At 42.6% G+C, this 21,113-nt stretch overlaps 1 protein-coding gene across 3 annotated transcripts in view; it reads right to left on the bottom strand.

The window, feature by feature from the left end:
* Positions 1 to 1,332: 1,332 nt before the first annotated feature.
* The window catches only part of LOC143296537 (protein shuttle craft-like), a 48,382-nt gene continuing 28,601 nt past the window's right edge, over positions 1,333 to 21,113 (bottom strand). For all 3 annotated transcript variants that reach the window (XM_076608558.1, XM_076608574.1, XM_076608566.1), the window contains exons 14-23: positions 20,733 to 20,812; positions 18,855 to 18,959; positions 18,024 to 18,155; positions 15,604 to 15,695; positions 12,739 to 12,828; positions 11,044 to 11,178; positions 8,609 to 8,675; positions 5,791 to 5,936; positions 2,960 to 3,058; positions 1,333 to 1,676 (exon numbers count right to left, since the gene is read on the bottom strand). In XM_076608558.1, the coding sequence (XP_076464673.1) occupies positions 1,574 to 1,676; positions 2,960 to 3,058; positions 5,791 to 5,936; positions 8,609 to 8,675; positions 11,044 to 11,178; positions 12,739 to 12,828; positions 15,604 to 15,695; positions 18,024 to 18,155; positions 18,855 to 18,959; positions 20,733 to 20,812 (1,049 nt within the window). In that variant the 3' untranslated portion in view covers positions 1,333 to 1,573. The remainder of the gene's footprint in view (positions 1,677 to 2,959; positions 3,059 to 5,790; positions 5,937 to 8,608; positions 8,676 to 11,043; positions 11,179 to 12,738; positions 12,829 to 15,603; positions 15,696 to 18,023; positions 18,156 to 18,854; positions 18,960 to 20,732; positions 20,813 to 21,113) is intronic.

Raw genomic sequence — 21,113 nt, 5'->3', positions numbered from 1 at the left:
TGCAGACACTCTTTTTTAATATCAACTTCACCCTCGCCTTAGCCATAAACACATCCTTATTTGTCATCAGAACAACACAAATCAACAGCGAGCCATATAATGTGCTCTCCCTGATGAAAGTAAACAACAGAGCGAGATGACTCAGAATTGAAGAAATGGTAAAGACAGTATGCACAGAAAATCAGATGGGCAGAAACACACAAGGAAAACTCTCGACACGCTTTTCTTTCAGCTACAAATTCTGTTAAAATATCGCTTTCAGCAAAAAAAAATGCTGTTCTTTGAGCTACAAATTCTGTTTAAAATATCGCTTTCAGCAAAAATGCACTTCTTTGAGCAACAATGTCTGTTTACAGTAACTATTTCAGCCAGTGACAATCATTTTCATCAATTTAGACTGATAGACAAGAAATCACACACGGTCAAGCTGTTTATATGTGCATCATTAACAAAAGTCGATTACGTGCACTTACTTTCTGATATGTGACAGGAGGATCATGTATCATTCACTGCATCATCGGTGTGACGCTAGTTTCTGATCATCCACATAAACAGAACGGGCAAAGCACACACAGAGTTGGGGAGATTGCAGATCCCCCACCCCCCCAAAAAAAGAAAGAAAAAGAAAAAAAATGAAGTATCACTGCAAATGAAACTATCAAAAACAAAAAGAGAACCAAGCAATCTTTTTATTCTCCCCTCAAAATGTACACAAAAATACCATGGCTGGATCAAAACATCATCACCAATTCATGCAAATACACCTCATACTGGATCTTTATTTCAATAAATCTCCCCCAAAATCACTAACTCCTACAACGTCCCATCTACAATTTACAAACCAATTCATACTCCCACTCCTCTGAAGGCTAGGCTGGCTCCCGCTGATAAACAATTCAGTATCAAGAGCCCTGTAGAAGGGTCCAGCATTCATGAAAATCTTCCTAAGTAGAAGGTTTTAGCATTCATGTATATCTTCCTATCAGAGAAGAAGGGTTTTGCATTTATGTAAATCTTCCTGTCTTCCTATCTGAGAGCAGGGTTTGGCATTCATGGAAATCTTCCAATTCGATAAGTGCTGTACGCACACCACACAAACTGAAACACTGCGCTGATCTTGAAGTTGATTTCAATCACTATCACTTTTCTCTTTCTTTTTTTTTTTTTTAATCAAATATATTTTTACAATTATCCTTTGACATTGCTATGTACTGCTTTTTGTTTTTGTTTTGAAATCAAAACCTCCTACCATTGTTGTTTTTCAATACCAACAATGTCAGTCCCCTCCCCCCCCCACCCCCCCATTCTCCCACCCACCCACCAAAAAAAAAAGTTAAAATCAATCCAACAAAAACAGTAACATGTTATCAAACAACACGTTTTACAAAACAGAAACAGACTCTCTCAGTTTTGTTTATGCAAACAAAAGCAACCACAGGCTGGAAACCTAACCACAGCCTTCAAAAACACACTAATCACTTTATCAATCGTTTCAACCAAAACGACCAACAACCACAAAAAAAAAAATGTTCATAACAAGACTGTTCATTTCTCTCTTTGCAAAACGCTTCCATCACTTAGAAGAGAAATCAAAGTAGTCAATGTCTGCTTTTTCTTTTTCTTTTTCTCTGCCCTTCTCCTCCTTGAACAAGGACGTCACCAGCTTGTCTGCGCCCCTGGAAAACCAATCAATGTTTTAACTATTCTCATCATCACTATTCTTACCGACACTTACACTGCACCTCTCCTTGGTCTGAGACCAAGTGCGTTGCAAACAGGGAGTCATTTGCACAACAGGCCGCCGGGCTGGGCAGAGCCAACCGACAGTGGCCTTGAGGCGCGCATCATTTGTTTTCGGTGTCGTTGGGTCAGGCTTCAGTCGCGGACACGTAAACACATGAAATTTTACGCTGCATAATACATTCAAGTTCTGGACTGACGGTATTCTGTCCTACACATCTCAAAATCATGGTCATGACATTCAGGGAACATGTATTGTATTGTATTGTATTGTATTGTATTGTATATTCCCACAGAGCAGCACCACCCAAATTTATTGTTCTTTCTTCTGTCTGCAAATGTATTTGTTCTACCATCAAAGTGGGATTTTCTTCAGAATTTTACCAGGGGACCTCTCTTTTGTGGGGTTTTTTAAATATTTTTTTTTTATCTGTGCAAAGTGCATGCTGCACATGAACCTTGGTTTGCTGTCACAACTGAAAGGAGGAGGACACCCAGACCATCACTCAAGGTCTAGTAGGGGTGGAAATGAAAAACCCCAGCCCGCGTACAGAGCTCAAAGCCATGGGCACTCCCTTTAGGGTCAGTCGCATTATTGCTCCACACCAATGGCCAGAAATTACACCGGAAAATCTTTCTGTTCTACAGTATGAGAAAACCGAAAATGAATACCTTCATTACAATCATCATAAAGATAATGGTCACAGCAGCGCTACCAGGCAGAAACCATCCAACTATTTTTAAAAAAAATGGGACCACCATAATGTAACGTATCTGCAAACCACTTCTTTGTAGAAACTGTATTTGTCATTTAAAGATTTTTATTTTGGGGAAAAATCCATGAATTGCACTACACACACACACACACACTCATACACACATATGCACGCACGCACACACACACACACACACACACACACTCACTCACTCACTCATACACACATAAGCACGTGCACACACCCCCACATCACACAAACATATGCACACACTAAACATCCCCCCCCCACACACACACATACACATCACAACACACACACAAACATAACATACTCACAAACACTAAACACACATAAACACCATACACACACACAAACACCACACACACACACACAAACATACACAAATACACACACAAATCTACCTCCATCCCTCCCCCCTGACACCCCGCCCCCTGACACACCTCCACTCAGAACCCCCCCCTCCCCACCCCCCCACTCACCAGGCAGCAACAGTTTTGGTATGGTGAGGTATGGGAGGCGGAGCTTTGTTGCGACTGACAGACGCCATCAACGACACGGATGGCGCAAAGCACCGGTTTCTGTGGACAACAGTTCCACTCTCTGTTATTGACTACACAAACGAATGTACACTCAACTGACATGAATAAAATTATTCCTACACAAATGGACAAGATATGTACAAACCATTTAAAGAAACTGTAGGTTTTGAAATAAGACTCAAGTGTCAATGTTTCATACCTTGGCTCCTTCTTCAAGGACTGTGATTTAAGGCCAGACACGGTAGTGAAATTCTTACCAAAATCATGATTTTATGTGATTTTCGTTTTTTCCCATAACTTGCTTCTTCAACATCTAATCTTTATAGTCCGTTTCACCTGGGTACTATATTCACTTAAATAAAGCTTCAGACAGCATCAACATGTGTGATTTCTTGTGAGTACCAAGCATCTCTTTCTTTTCCTGTTTTCTCAGTTTTGTGTTTTGTCTTCGTAATACCATTTTTCAAAATGCTAATGCTCAAAAACTTTAAAAGATAGCATGTTCAAACTTGGTACTTTCTTTCTTTATGTATTCATCTTTATTATTATGCAGTGATTTGTATAGTACTAGTAAAAGAATGAATATACACTCATTTGAAAAACATTATGTCATGGAATTTATACACATTTCAACCAAAAAATAATAATAAATGTATTTATTCAAATTCCAAAATACCACTGCACTATAATAAAGAACAAATACAAATAAATTAAATAAACAAACAGAAATAACTTATCTATAAAGGTACCGAAGTTTTAAGCTTTTAACTTTTTTGTTTGTCGGTCATTTTGGATTCGTTTCCATGGAAACCGTCACGACAAATTGCACAAAATGACCTTTTTAGACATGTTTAGTCTTTGCATACCATGTCACAGAAAGCCATAAACTTCAAGTTTATTTCATACGTTTTTGTACTACCGTGTCTGGCCTCAAAGGAAAACAGTGGTCTCAAACATCAACACTTCTTATCCAAGCGAGTTCTTTTTCCACAACCAACAGTTTTTTTTTTACAGACTTTCTCTATCAGTCAGCTTTACAGACTCAGCAGTAATCTTTCGTTTTTATCACAGCAGTAATCTTTCATCACAGCAGTAATCTTTTGTTTTTATCACAGCAGTAATCTTTTGTTTTTATCACAGCAGTAATCTTTCATCACAGCAGTAATCTTTCGTTTTTATCACAGCAGTAATCTTTCGTTTTTATCACAGCAGTAATCTTTCATCACAGCAGTAATCTTTCGTTTTTATCACACACAGCAGTAATCTTTCATCACAGCAGTAATCCTTCGTTTTTATCACAGCAGTAATCTTTCATCACAGCAGTAATCTTTCGTTTTTATCACACACAGCAGTAATCTTTCATCACAGCAGTAATCTTTCGTTTTTATCACAGCAGTAATCTTTCGTTTTTATCACACACAGCAGTAATCTTTCATCACAGCAGTAATCTTTCGATTTTATCACAGCAGTAATCTTTCGTTTTTATCACACACAGCAGTAATCTTTCATCACAGCAGTAATCTTTCGTTTTTATCACACACAGCAGTAATCTTTCATCACAGCAGTAATCTTTCGTTTTTATCACAGCAGTAATCTTTCATCACAGCAGTAATCTTTCGTTTTTATCACACACAGCAGTAATCTTTCATCACAGCAGTAATCTTTCGATTTTATCACAGCAGTAATCTTTCGTTTTTATCACAGCAGTAATCTTTCGTTTTTATCACAGCAGTAATCTTTCGTTTTTATCACAGCAGTAATCTTTCATCACAGCAGTAATCTTTCGTTTTTATCACAGCAGTAATCTTTCGTTTTTATCACCATTCTCTACACAGTCATCAGACATCACAGACGAGTCTTAGAAGTGAAAATCACTGTGAACACGTTATGGCATTACTGCATGCCCTGACAAGCACACTGGCCGACTGGTTAAAGGCTTAGTCTTTCAATCGGAGGTTCTTGGCTTTGAGCTCTAGTGCCAGTGCCTGGTGTATTAATAGAGCTAGTGCCTTAATCCCCTTCTTCTTCTTCTTCGTTCGTGGGCTGCAACTCCCACGTTCACTCGTATGCACACGAGAGGGCTTTTACGTGTATGACCGTTTTTACCCCGCCATGTAGGCAGCCATACTCCGTTTTCGGGGGTGGGCATGCTGGGTATGTTCTTGTTTCCATAACCCACCAAACGCTGACATGGATTACGGGATCTTTAACGAGCGTATTTGATCTTCTGCTTGCGTATACACACGAAGGGGGTTCAGGCACTAGCAGGTCTGCACATATGTTGACCTGGGAGATCGGAAAAATCTCCACCCTTCAATCCCCTTCATGTTCATACACATGCAGAAGATTAAATATGTACGTTAAAGATCCTGTAAACTATGTCAGCGTTTAGCAGGTTATGGAAAAATGAACATACCCTGCATGCAACCCTCATGCCCCACCCTGAGAAATTGGAGTATAGCGGTCTTAACAGCAGCATAGAAACAGTTACACATGTTAGACCCACATGTACATGCAAACGAAAGTGGGAGTAGCTGCATCCCACGAACGCAGAAAAGAAAGAATTCAAAAACAAGGGGAAAAAAAAAGTTTATTTCTACTAAGCCTTTTAATAAAATACTATTTTTGCTTGAGGCACATCATTCACGTAAAATACAAGAAAAAGAAACGTTTTACATCAAAATCATAATGACGAGTAAAAAATTTCTTTGAAGACTATCCCACAAGCACAACATATGAGTCACCCAACACTGAACATTCATGAAGATTACCTGTGTGCAGTGGCCACCACATTCTTGTTGGGTTCGTAGTCATAACTCTGGGTCTCACAGCCGTACGACTCTGCCAGCTCATGCACCACACGCCGCTGTTCACGGTTCATGGACGGAAAAGCAAAACTTCTGGACAGCTGCTTGGACTGTCAAGATGAAAGGTGAAAAAAGGACATTTCAAATATATATATGTGTGTGTGTGAGTGTGAGTGTGTGTGTGTGTGTGTGTGTGTGATAAATCAAATACTAACTATCATTAACTCACTCAGTATGGCCAGTCCTCTCTTCTCCTCTACACAGACACCTCGGATGTCCAGTGGGTGTCTCAATGACCCAACCTTTAGCTTCTGTCGTCAGAATTGTGGTATTCTTTGTCAACATTCACCTCTTCAGTGCAAGAGCCTTCCGCCTGTAATATTTTGATGATGGTAATTGGGGTGAAACGCTGTTAACGTCGTCTCTTTCGCCGTTCGTATGGAGAGAGTGAAAATAACAATAATAGTAACAATTCTTAATGTATCCATTATAGACTATTCTTCTTCCTAACCTTCTGCATTTGTGGGCTGCAATCCCCACCCTCACTTGTAACACAGGCGTGCGCGAGTGTGTGTGTGTGTGTGTGTGTGTGTGTGTGTGTGTGTGTGTGTGTGTGTATGTGTGTGTGTGTGTGTGTGTGTGTGTGTGTGTGTGTGTGTGTGTGTGTATGCATGTATGTGTGTGTGTGTGTATGTGTGTGTGCGTGTGTATGTGTGTGTGTATGTGTGTATGTGTGTGAGTGTGTGTGTGTATGTGTGTGTGTGTGTGTGTGTGTGTGTGTGAGTGTTTGTGTGAATGTGTGTGTGTGTGTGTGTGTGTGTGTGTGAATGTGCGAATATGTGTGTGTGTGTGTGTTATATTAACTGTAAAGCGCTATCAGCTCCCTTTCACGGATGACAGCCCTCAACAAGTATCCATTATCATCACCTCCAAGTGGGCTTTTACTTGTATTTCATTTCACTATTATTTTCATTATTATTCTCACTATCAGGGAAGAAGACAAAAATGACTGCAGGATTCTTCAAAGACAAAAAACTAAAGTTTATAAAAAAAACCTTTTGGGTGGTAGTTGAGTCCTCTTTGTTTTTACACGACGTTTCGGACCATAGGCCCGTTGTCAAGTGATGAGAAGAGGACAGCGTGAATAGGAAAACCTATGTGAGGAAAGGGTGATGACATCTCACTACTTTCTGTCACGAAACGTCGTGTCAAAACAAAGAGGATTCAACTACCACCCAAAAGGTTTTTATAAACTTTAGTTTTTTTGTATTCTCACTATCATTAGTATCTTTTTTTTTGGAATTATCAGCATTATTCTCATTATTCTCGTCATTTCTTTGTTTGTACCCTCAAGACCTGGCCCAGTGCAATGGGTCACGCTGCTGTTCGAGCATCTGCTTGGCAGATGTGGTGTTAAGTAAATGGATTTGTGTGAATGCAGTGATGCCTCCTTAAGCAACTCAACTGAACTGAACTGAACTGACCGCAACTGTATAACCAATTTCTGCCATGCCAGTTTTGCAGTCATACTCATCTCTGAGATGTGGCTGCTGGGTATGCTCATGTTTCCAGTCACCGACATGGATTATGGATTCTTAAATATGCAGGTTTTGCATGTGTATACACACAGAGGGTTAAGGCACTTGCAAGATGACACATATGCTGACCTGAGAGTTAAGGCACTTGCAAGATGACACATAAGCTGACCTGAGAGTTAAGGCACTTGCAAGATGACACATATGCTGACCTGAGAGTTAAGGCACTTGCAAGATGACACATAAGCTGACCTGAGAGTTAAGGCACTTGCAAGATGACACATATGCTGACCTGAGAGATAGGAAAAGGATCCACCCTTAAACAAACATACACAAGCTGGGATTTGAACACAGGACACTTGGATTGAAACTCCAGTGCTCTCACTGGCTACTGTGCCCACTGGTTATCACACACACACACACACACACACACACACAGAGGAAAAAAAACAATTCTTAAAGAATATATGAGAATAACACTGGTAATGTTCCAAGTCAGTTGATGCTAATATGCAATGTTTGACCAAGGATGGGAAAATCTGTGACTGAAAGCTGAGGACTATTTCTTTATTCCCAACTACCCACTCGTCTACCCTACCTCTCTTCCCTCTCTCTCTCTCTCTCTCTCGAACGATTGGGTTGAATGCTTATGAAAAGTGGTTTCAGACTGAGCCCTCGTTACTCTCCCCTTGTCCGATGTACGGTCATTTAAGGGAGGATGAATTACATTTTTTGTTTAGTCGTAAAGCTTATGACGATATTCGAGAAAAATGTGTTGTATTTAAAACAAATTTAACAAAGAATGAAGATATTTTTGGAGTGCTTAATCTAAATCAGGAAACTTCACTACAGTCACTTGCAAAATATATTGCCGAAGCGAATAACATGCGACGAAAAAAACAACAATCATAAAATAGTATCAGGTGTTGCTCATTGTGAAAATTGAAATCTGTGTTGTCATTCTCATATGGAAAATATTTATGTTATACATTTATATATGTTTTTTGTTTTTATTTCTCACTACATGCCATTACTTTGAATGGATGGTCGAACTGCACTTTGTTGCACAGATTGATTGATTTCGTTTTGGCTTTGGTTTTCATCAATATTATTACTATTGATGCATGTTGTTATTTGTATTATGAACCCCCATGTCATTAGGGCTGTAAAGCTATTGACATTAAAGTGTTCAGTGTTCAGTGTTCTCTCTCTCTCTCTCTCTCTCCGTGGAAAGTAAGATGACTCACAGTCTTTGCATTCTGAACCAGGTCAGTGAAATTCTTCTCCACCTTGGTCACAAAAGCTGGGTATTTCCTGAAACAACACACATAAACAGTCATAGACAAGAACTGTTGTTGTTGTTTTTAAATCAAATCAAATTTGGATCAAGGTGTTCTGACTGCTGTAGTCAGAATCCACAAGCGAGGTAAATGTACAATGCCAACAATGTGTACAACACTAAATGCTTATTTGTTGAAATGTGTTGCTTTTGATAATTGAAACAAGGATCCAAAAGGAAGGAAATGGAATCAGGGGTCTTCTTCCAGCATATTTTTTAAAGTAATACCAGTTGACAGTGTGTTCATTTACTGGGTTCGTCTCAAGTTCTGCAATGCTATCAGCTTTTCTTGTTTCAGGTCTATGGGTTAGTAGTGTTTCAGATGTGGTCAAATCAGGTTTATTTATCATCTCATTTACACTTAAGAAAGGAAATTTTTTTATCTAAAATTACGTTTAAATAACATACTTACCGTGACCCAACTAGTGCCGACTCCTGTCCTGTGCAAACTACTATCCGCCTATGCGGAGAAAACGACAGTTAATGTAGGATTTAGCCATCAGACTAATAAAAACAAATACCATATCAGTATAAACATTTTCATCAATCCACAGAGTTAAGGTTACTTCTGTACACCATGGTTCATTTGACTGGTTCATGAGAAAATCAATGGGACATGTTCAAAATTAACCAGTCAGGAAAAATCTCTTGTTCCCACCCCCGATGACCCCAGGAGGCCACCCCACACCACTCAAATTTGTAAATGAATTTTACTTTGTCCATCCCTGAAAGCAGAGTATGGCTGCCTACATGGCAGGGAAAAAAACCGGTCATGCACGTAAAAGCCCACTCGTGTACATACAAGTGAACGTGGGAGTTGCAGCCCACGAACGCGGAAGAAGAAGTACTTTGTCCATCACACACTCATTGCTATGTGAAATGGTTTCTGTGCCAGTCACGCCCCACTAACAGACGTTTTTTCTTCTTTTTTTCTTTCTTTTCTTTTTTTTAATGAAGTGGAAAGGTGCATTTCTCTGCGTAGCTCAAACATCCCTGCACATTATCAAGCACTGCAAGTCTGGCCAATAAGACCCATTCTGGAATCATTCACCATGACTTTCCTTTCAAGTTTCAATTCAGATGGAATATTTTCATAAATTTTAAACTTTAAAAAAAAACTGGTGTTATCTTTAAAGAATTTTGAGGAGTAAAAAAAAAAAGGCATCTATTTGTTTTCTTTACAAATTAAAAAAAAAAAAGGACTTAAAACCTTGCAAGAAAAAAAGGACTCCAATGTCTCTGGACCTTGCAACTGGAACAATCTCCCTCCTTCGCTTTGGCACATCCCTGCACCCGGCTCTCTCAAGTCTGGCCATGAAATCTACTTCTTTACAAAACAGCTCCTCCCTACCCTCCCCTTTTTCCATCCATACTTTCTCTAGCCTTGTGTCGACATGTATTTATAGCCTTGTGTCGACATGTATTTATAGCCTTGTGTCGACATGTATTTATAGCCTTGTGTCGACATGTATTTATAGCCTTGTTTCGACATGTATTTATAGCCTTGTGTCGACATGTATTTATAGCCTTGTTTCGACATGTATTTATAGCCTTGTGTCGACATGTATTTATTGTCTTGTGTCGACATGTATTTATAGCCTTGTGTCGACATGTATTTATAGCCTTGTTTCGACATGTATTTATTGTCTTGTGTCGACATGTATTTATAGCCTTGTGTCGACATGTATTTATAGCCTTGTGTCAACATGTATTTATAGCCTTGTGTCGACATGTATTTATAGCCTTGTGTCGACATGTATTTATTGTCTTGTGTCGACATGTATTTATAGCCTTGTGTCGACATGTATTTATAGCCTTGTGTCGACATGTATTTATAGTATTTATAGCCTTGTGTCGACATGTATTTATAGCCTTGTGTCGACATGTATTTATAGTATTTATAGCCTTGTGTCAACATGTATTTATAGTATTTATAGCCTTGTGTCAACATGTATTTATAGCCTTGTGTCGACATGTATTTATAGCCTTGTGTCAACATGTATTTATAGCCTTGTGTCGACATGTATTTATAGCCTTGTGTCGACATGTATTTATAGCCTTGTGTCGACATGTATTTATAGTATTTATAGCCTTGTGTCGACATGTATTTATAGCCTTGTGTCGACATGTATTTATTGTCTTGTGTCGACATGTATTGATAGCCTTGTGTCCACATGTATTTATAAGTTCTGTCTTTCATCTCTTTGTTTCAGGGTTATACATGCGTGTGAAAGGTGGGTGTGAAAGCGCTTTGCTATGTTTCTGCACAGGATTCGGTGCTGTCTAAATATTAACATTGATTATTACTATCATCATTATCGTAACTGGGAGGAGAATGCTCACCGGGCCGACTCCTTGAGGAAGTCCGAGTACTTGGGTCCGTTGAGCTTGGCGTCCAGGTCCGGATTCTGGATCTCCAAGGCCAAGGCCACACGGCGGTTGCGCTCCAGAATTGCACAGGTGGAGTCACACTCCAGCCTTTCAGAAACAGACACACTGGGCTGCATTTTGCCTTTTCCCGCGTATCTCTTTTCACAACATCATGCTCTGCTATCTGTCCCGTGGCTGTGCTACTGTACAGAGTCATCAATTCTGTTGCTTCAAATGAGTTAACTAGGCGGGGAAAAAAATCCCAGGAGGTTATATACTGACGGGCGCAATAGCCGAGTGGTTAAAGCGTTGGACTGTCAATCTGAGGGTCCCGGGTTCGAATCACGGTGACGGCGCCTGGTGGGTGAAGGGTGGAGATTTTTACAATCTCCCAGGTCAACATATGTGCAGACCTGCTAGTGCCTGAACCCCCTTCGTGTGCATACGCAAGCAGAAGATCAAATACGCACGTTAAAGATCCTGTAATCCATGTCAGCGTTCGGAGGGTTATGGAAACAAGAACATACCCAACATGCACACCCCCGAAAACGGAGTATGGCTGCCTATATGGCAGGGTAAAAACGGTCATACATGTAAAAGCCCACTCGTATGCATACGAGTGAACGTGGGAGTTGCAGCCCATGAACGCAGAAGAAGAAGAAGAAGAAGGTTATATACTAAGAGAGGCTACTAGCCGCAGCTACTTTCGATTTCTCTGCCAGAGCGCAGTAGTTACACATGACAGGAATCAGACCCCTGCTGGAGTCTTGCAATAGTGGGTCAGGGTGTAGCAGGTTTACTCAAAAAAGGATCTTCTTCACAACTGCCTGAACATCTTATTGAACTATGTGATATTTTCAATCCTGAAACTGAAATTCCCACCCCAAACGTGTCTGTTTTGGGGGACATTTAAATGATCAAGAATGTTTTACTAATTTACAAACATATACACTTTGTGGAGTGATGGCCTAGAGGTAACGCATCCGCCTAGGAAGCGAGAGAATCTGAGCGCGCTGGTTCGAATCACAGCTCAGCCGCTGATATTTTCTCCCCCTCCACTAGACCTTGGGTGGTGGTCTGGACGCTAGTCATTCGGATGAGACGATAAACCGAGGTCCTGTGTGCAGCATGCACTTAGCGCACGTAAAAGAACCCACGGCAACAATAGGGTTGCTCCTGGCAAAATTATGTAGAAAAATCCACTGCGATAGGAAAAATAAATAAAAAACTGCACGCAGGAAAAAATACAAAAAAATGGGTGGCACTGTAGTGTAGCGACGCGCTCTCCCTGGGGAGAGCAGCCCGAACTTCACACAGAGAAATCTGTTGTGATAAAAAGAAATACAAATACAAACAAAAATTAAAGTCTAATTTAAAGTCTGATAAAAGTCTATCTTAAAAAAAACAACAACAACAAAAATTGTGCATGCAAAACACACACAAAACATGCAAACGTCCGCGCGCACACGCACACACACACACACATACACACACACAACACACACACACAAACAACACACACACAACATGCACACACATACACACACGCAGACACACATACACAACACACACACACACACACACACACACAACACACACACACACACACACACACACACACACACACACACACACACACACACAGGTCTCAGTGCCAGGACCACTCACTGGCGAGCAGTGTTCTTCTTCTGCGGGGTGAGCTGAGAGATGTCGATGTCCTGGCCTGGGCCCCCACTGGCCATCGCCTGCACTGTCAGCCTGGGAGAACATACACCACCGACGCTTAGCACAGCACTCTGTCAGTGTGTGACGTATCTCTGACAATTACACTTGTGATAACGTCTTGTGTTGTGTTGTGTTGTGTGTTGTGTTGTGTTATGGAGAACACACACCACCGACGCTTAGCACAGCACTCTGTCAGCGTGTGACGTATCTCTGACAATTACACTCGTGATAACGTCTTGTGTTGTGTTGTGTTGTGTTGTGTTGTGGTTGTGTTGTGTTGTGTTTTGGTTGTGTTATGGTTGTGTTGTGTTGTGTTGTGTTATGGTTGTGTTGTGTTGTGTTGTGTTGTGTTGTGTTGCATCGCTTTGCCTTCTGCTGTACTGTGCTATATTGTTACTTTGTTTTCATGGCAGACCAATCCGGTTGGGGATTCATAATAATAACAATAATAATAATGGTATTTATATAGCGCTGAATCTTGTGCATAGACAAATCTAAGCGCTTTCGCACCAGTCATTCTCACGCACGCATAACTCTAAAACTGGAGAAACTAAAGACAAGGAAGAGGCAGGAAGGGAGGCTATTTTGGGAAGAGGTGGGTTTTAAGGCCAGACTTGAAAGAGCTGAGTGTGGAGACTTGACGAAGCGAAAGAGGAAGTTCATTCCAATTGCAAGGTCCAGAGACAGAGAAAGAACGGCGGCCAACAGTCGAGAGTTTGAATCTGGGTATGCGCAAGTGGATTCACTGCAAAACAAAATGGAAAAACAATTAGGGAAGAGAATGCTGCCTACAAAGTCACAACCTCCAGCCCAACGATGGAAGTTGAAGCTGTGACACATGCTCTCCAGTGGCTATCATCAATCCATATGCCTGGAAACCAACATGCCGTGATACTAACGGATTCAAAGAACCTCATGCAGAAAACTGAAAGCTGAATGGGAAGCCCAGAGTGGCATGAGGTAATGCGCAACTTTCAGATTCAAAAACTTACATGGTCATACTGCCCGGGACATGCAGGTGTTAAGGGAAATGAGTGAGCTGACAGACTTGCTGGTAACACAACAACAACGAGCAGCCTACATTTAGGAACATCGGAAATCCTCAGAAAAGTCACAGAATACCAAAAAGAACAGGTACAAGGCCATCACTGCATCGACTGCCTCAAAGAAATAAAGGTAGATAGAGGGAGTGGCCGTAAGTCTAGCATGAAAGGTAGAGCAAGATGCTTTGCAAATCAAACAAATATTGGCATCAGTTCTAAACCAACCTTATGCAAATTTCTTTTCCAAACACAATAGACTGAGCAACATGCATCAGAGATCTTTTCCCACACCTCTTGCAGCCAATCAGTGGCAGCCTGTGTGTGTGTGTGTGTGTGTGTGTGTGTGTGTGTGTGTGTGTGTTTGTGTGCGTGCACGAGTGTGTAAGTGTACACATGTCAGAAGAGCTTGAGCTTGGGGGGTTAGGGGTGGGGGAGGTAGGGGGGGGGGGGGGTAGGCATATGTGTGTGTGCTTGTATATGTGAGTGTCCATGTGTGTGCCATGGAAGCTGCGATATGCAGCCTAAGAATAAGTGTGTGGGGCAGGAGGGTGTGCATGGTAATTTGGGAAATGGTGGGTGTGTGTGAGTGTGTGAGTGCGTGTGTTTGTGTGTGTGTCGGGGTTTGTGTTGTGGTTTCATATCTGTGAAACTGCATGTTTGGTGTATATCTGTTATGCATGTGTGTGTGTGTGTGTGTGTATGTGTGTGTGTGTGTATATGTATATGTGAGTCTGTATGTTTTATATTTATTTGCTTATTTGTTTATAATTATTGTCTTTTCGTTTTATTTCTATGTATCATTATTATTATTATTATTATTATATATTATTATAATCATTATCATTATTATTACTATTATCTTTTTTTTTTCCTCCTCAAGGCCTAACTAAGCCCGTTGAGTTACACTGCTGGTCAGGCATCTGCTTGGCAGATGTGGTGCAGTGTATATGGATTCGTCCGAACGCAGTGACGCCTCCTTGAGCTACTGATACTGATACTCATGGCAGGGTAAAAACCCGTCATCCACATGACAGCCCACTCGTGTACATACAAGTGAACATGGGGGTTGCAGCCCACGAACAAAGAAGAAGTTTTCATGGCAGATTTCTCTGCACTCTGCACCCTACCAGCACAGTACTTACCTCTGAAACTGTGCGATCTCCGCAGACACGTTGCTGCCAGCCTGACACTGCGCCCTACCAGCACAGTACTTACCTCTGAAACTGTGCGATCTCCGCAGACACGTTGCTGCCAGCCTGACACTGCGCCCTACCAGCACAGAACTTACCTCTGAAACTGTGCGATCTCCGCAGACACGTTGCTGCCAGCCTGACACTGCGCCCTACCAGCACAGTACTTACCTCTGAAACTGTGCGATCTCCGCAGACACGTTGCTGCCAGCCTGACACTGCGCCCTACCAGCACAGTACTTACCTCTGAAACTGTGCGATCTCCGCAGACACGTTGCTGCCAGCCTGACACTGCGCCCTACCAGCACAGAACTTACCTCTGAAACTGTGCGATCTCCGCAGACACGTTGCTGCCAGCCTGACACTGCGCCCTACCAGCACAGTACTTACCTCTGAAACTGTGCGATCTCCGCAGACACGTTGCTGCCAGCCTGACACTGCGCCCTACCAGCACAGTACTTACCTCTGAAAGTGTGCGATCTCCGGCCAGCCTGACACTGCAACCTACCAACACAGTACTTACCTCTGAAACTGTGCGATCTCCGCACACTGCACCCTACCAACACAGTACTTACCTCTGAAACTGTGCGATCTCCGCAGACACGTTGCTGCCAGCCTGACACTGCACCTTGGCTGTGCGATGACCACAGGCACACTTGATCTCCATCTGTCGTCACACACACCACTGTACTGCCTGGCACTGCGCTATACTGGGCCGTATTATATTGTTTTGTCCGGTGTTGTACTTTACTCTATTGCACATTGTTTTTGGGGTTTTTTTTAACTGTATTCGTATGCACTGTACTCTCATGTACTATACTGCACTAGATCTGTGCTATTCTGTACTCTGCTATTCTGTGCTGTATTCTAATGTGCTGTACTATACTGTACTAGTTCTGTGCTATTCTGTACTCTGCTATTCTGTGCTGTGTTCTAATGTGCTGTACTATACTGTACTAGTTCTGTGCTATTCTGTACTCTGCTATTCTGTGCTGTATTCTAATGTGCTGTACTATACTGCACTAGATCTGTGCTATTGTGTACTCTGCTATTCTGTGCTGTATTCTAATGTGCTGTACTCTCCTGTACTATACTGCACTAGTTCTGTGCTATTCTGTACTCTGCTATTCTGTGCTGTGTTCTAATGTGCTGTACACTCCTGTACTATACTGCACTAGATCTGTGCTATTCTGCACTCTGCTATTCTGTGCTGTATTCTAATGTGCTGTACTATACTGTACTATACTGCACTAGATCTGTGCTATTCTGCACTCTGCTATTCTGTGCTGTATTCTAATGTGCTGTACTATACTGCACTAGATCTGTGCTATTCTGCACTCTGCTATTCTGTGCTGCATTCTAATGTACTGTACTATACTGTACTATACTGCACTAGATCTGTGCTACTCTGCACTCTGCTATTCTATGCTGTATTCTAATGTGCTGTACTATACTGCACTAGATCTGTGCTATTGTGTACTCTGCTATTCTGTGCTGTATTCTAATGTGCTGTACTATACTGTACTATACTGCACTAGATCTGTGCTATTCTGCACTCTGCTACTCTGTGCTGTATTCGTATGCAATGTACTCTCATGTACTATACTGCAATAGATCTGTGCTATTCTGCACTCTGCTATTCTGTGCTGTATTCTAATGTGCTGTACTATACTGTACTATACTGCACATAGTTCTGTGCTATTCTGCACTCTACTATTCTGTGCTGCATTCTAATGCATTGTGCATTTCTGTACTGCACTGTATCATATTGTCCTGAACTCTAATTGTTCTGTGCTGGTCTGTTCTGCACTGAACACTACACTACTGTCTCCAAACATGAAAAAAATGCAAATTAGAATGTAAGCAATATGCAAAAGAAAACAACACACATTAGACACACACACACCTCTACACAAATGTTACACACACACATACCTCTACACACACCTCTGCACACACACACACACACACACACACACACACACACACACACCAGGGTTCGTCACTAACGGGAGCGCTGAGCGAAACGCTCTGAAAAAACAAATTGCGCTCTTGAAAATTCCTTGACTCAGAGCGCTTGCGCTCTTGATTTTGAAAAGACATAAGCATACACTACTGTATCTAAATTGTTATTCCATTGTCCATCACAAACAAGAGTCAAAAGCGCGATCGTTTTGCATTTTCCTAAGTTTGAAAGCCGTCTGTTTACGTTTTGTTAGTTCAACCGGAAGTAGGCCTAGTGAATCAGGGGAGGCTATGCAAAAGAGCGCTCTTCAGACTTGAAGAGTAGAAAAGTGGAGCACACGATCGATTTCGCGGCCGTGCAAAATCAAAATACTGAAATATTTGATCCCAAAAAGGAAGGCTGACGGTTTTTAGTGTGCGCTCTTAGCTTTCAGTTTGCGCTCATCAAAATTCTGAAACTAGAGCGCAGGCGCTCATGTGAAAAAATGTTAATGACGAACCCTGCACATGCACGCACGCACACACACACACACACACACACACACACACACAGCACACCCCCAGACCCAATCCACACCCATCCAACCACTTCTGGCCCAAACACCAATACACCCGCCATCATGTATTAACATACACATACATGTAACACACGCACACAAACATACACACACACACAACACACACACACATACAACACACACATACAACACCCACACACATACAAACACACACAAACACACAACACGCACACACACACACACACAACATGCACACACACACACAGAAGACAGAGACCTGAGCCCTGCAGATGGTCTGAGGACAGGTGTCAGACTGTGGGTGGCAGGGGGCCATCATGTATTAATATACACACACAGGTAACACACACACACACACACAACACACATACAACACACACACACAAACAACACACACACACACACACAAACACACATACAACACCCCCACACACACACACACAAACACACACACATACACAACACACACACACACACACACAGAAGACACAGACCTGAGCCCTGCAGATGGTCTGAGGACAGGTGTCAGACTGTGGGTGGCAGGGGGCGGCACAGGGGTGGGGGCACTCGCTGCGCTTCTTGAGGCACGGCTGGACACACGCCTCACCCTCCGACAGGCACGGGCCCTGCACACGCACACAAGCATGCGCACGCACGCACGCACACACACACACACACACACACAGACAGAAATCAGAAACATATGTAGATACAAAGAGGGATATGAGCACTTTCTCTTTCCTTTCGATCGTTATCTCTTTCTCTCATACAAACACGCTAGTACACACACAGATACGCATGCACATGTGCACACACACACATACACACTCACTCACACACATGTACATGCACAAACACACACACACACACACACACACATATATATATATATATATATATATATATATATATATATATATATATACACACATACATACTCATACACAAGCACATGTACAAACACTCACACACACACATGCTAACACACACACACACACAAAAACATACAGACACACATACATATATAAATATATACATGAACACACACACACACATAAACACTCACACACATACACGCACACTGACACACACACAAGGGTCACATACACCCAAGACACAAGAAAGGGACATGTGCCCTTTCTCTTTTCTTTCATTCTTTCTCTCTCTCTCTCTCTCTCCCTCTCAGATACACACACACAAAGCAATTCATAAACACACACACATCCAGTAAACACACACACACACACACACAGAGTAATGCACTCTCGAACAGCACATCAACAGTGTTCATGCTACACACAACAGTTTTCCAGAAATGCTGTTACCTTGTGGCAAGTCTTGATGCACTTGTGCTGACCGCACGGCAAAGCTTTTCCACAGGGTCTGCCGCAGGAGATGTCCGGCAAGTAGCAAGGCACGTTTCTACGCAGCTGCAACATTGTTGTTCTCATGTCAATGCTGTCAAACCAACCACCCCTTTCCCCGCCTCACCCAAACACACACACATTTACACACACAAAGTGATATATTACAACAACAATGAACATGCATTCATAAGTACACACACACACAAAGGCACAATTCTCTTCCAACAAGAAATAAACTAAAAACAAAAACAAAAAACGAACGAACAAAAATATCAGTATGTTTTGTTTCTGTTTTCTTCTTCTTCTTCTGCGTTCGTGGGCTGCAGCTCCCACGTTCACTCGCATGTACACGAGTGGGATTTTACGTGTATGACCGTTTTTACCCCGCCATGTAGGCAGCCATACTCCGCTTTCGGGGGTGTGCATGCTGGGTATGTTCTTGTTTCCATAACCCACCAAACGTTGACATGGATTACAGGATCTTTAACGTGCGTATTTGATCTTCTGCATGCGTTTACACATGAAGGGGGTTCAGGCACTAGCAGGTCTGCACATACGTTGACCTGGGAGATCGGAAAAAATCTCCACCCTTTACCCACCAGGCGCCGTCACCGTGATTCGAACCCGGGACCCTCAGACTGAAAGTCCAACGCTTTAACCACTCGGCTATTGCGCCCGTCGTTTCTGTTTTCAAATTGTGAAAAAGGCACCCATAGGGGCAGTGATATACTAGGGAGGAAGTAACCAGCTGCATCAACTTTCATTTTCTCCCCTTCAGTGGGATAGTACTTTGCACAGGTCAGGGAATCAGACCCCTGCCAGATGAGAATCATGGACGGTCTACAAACGCCACGCCAAAAAGCTGAACCACTTCCACACCACCAGCCTCAGAAAACTTCTCGGCATAAAGTGGCAAGAGAAGATCCCTGACACAGAGGTGCTCACTTGCAAACTTGCCCAGCATCTACACCATCTTGATGCAGGCCCAGCTGCACTGGGCAGGCCATGTAGTTCGCATGCCAGACCACCAGCTCCCCAAGAAACTGCTGAACGGAGAACTCCAACATGGCAAGTGCTCCCATGGAGGCCAAAAGAAGCGCTTCAAAGACACTCTGAAAGCTTCTCTGAAGGCCTTCAACATCAGCCACGACACATGGGAGCTGAATGCAATGGACAGACCAAAGTGGCGTTCAGCTGTCCACAAAGGCGCCAAATCCTGTGAGGTCCAACAGAATCGCTGCAGCAGAGCAACGCAGACAGGCCAGGAAAAGCAGTGCCAGCAAGTCCCCGACAGCTGCCACCATCACCTGTCCACACTGCGTCAGAACCTTCCGGGCGCGGATTGGCCTGATCAGTCATCTGCGCACCCACAGAGCCCAACCCACCCACCCCCAGGATGACTAGATGGTCCTTGCCGATCCCGACGGACGAACCAGTTTGCACAGGACAGGGAATCAGACCCCTGCCAGAGTCTGCACCAGTGGGTCATGGAACTGTATGTCATTTTTTTTTTCTTTTCAAAAAAGATTACTGAGTCATTCCTGCACAAACACACACACATATACAAACACAGGACACACATGGTCACACACTCATCCAGACACTCATAAACACACAAATCAGACAGAAGTTGGAGACTACTATTAACTTGGTACTACTCCTACTACTACTACGGCACACACACACACACACACACACACACGGACACACACACACGGACACACACACACACAGACACACACATGGACACACACACACACACACACTCACATGACATTTGAATTTCCATTTTTACCAGAATCTCAAAAAGCCCAGATTCCCACTGTCCCCACTGACCTGATGATCCCCCATGCACATTTTCTGCACCAGTTCCGCACAGGGTGGGCAGGCGTCCTCACTGTGGCAGGTGTGACGTACTGCAACAAGCAGGCCAGTGCAAAAAAAAACAATTGTGCATTTATTCATCACTGATGCTCACTACTCAGCCAACCACACAGGGCCATATGAAATACACCAAAATCCTGCCTCTGACGCTGACCATTCTGTCCATTTTTTTTTTAGCAAAGGATCACACACACACAAAAAAACCACCAAAAAACCTGAACCCAAACAAAAGTATACATCATCAGGGTTCGTCACTAACGGGAGCGCTGAGCGGAACGCTCTGAAAAAACAAATTGCGCTCTGGAAAATTCCTTGACTCAGAGCGCTTGCGCT

This window comes from Babylonia areolata, chromosome 2, assembly GCF_041734735.1.
Source record: "Babylonia areolata isolate BAREFJ2019XMU chromosome 2, ASM4173473v1, whole genome shotgun sequence".
NCBI lineage: Eukaryota > Metazoa > Mollusca > Gastropoda > Neogastropoda > Buccinidae > Babylonia > Babylonia areolata.
Note: the sequence above shows the minus strand (reverse complement) of the source record. Positions and strands in the feature narration are given on the sequence as shown.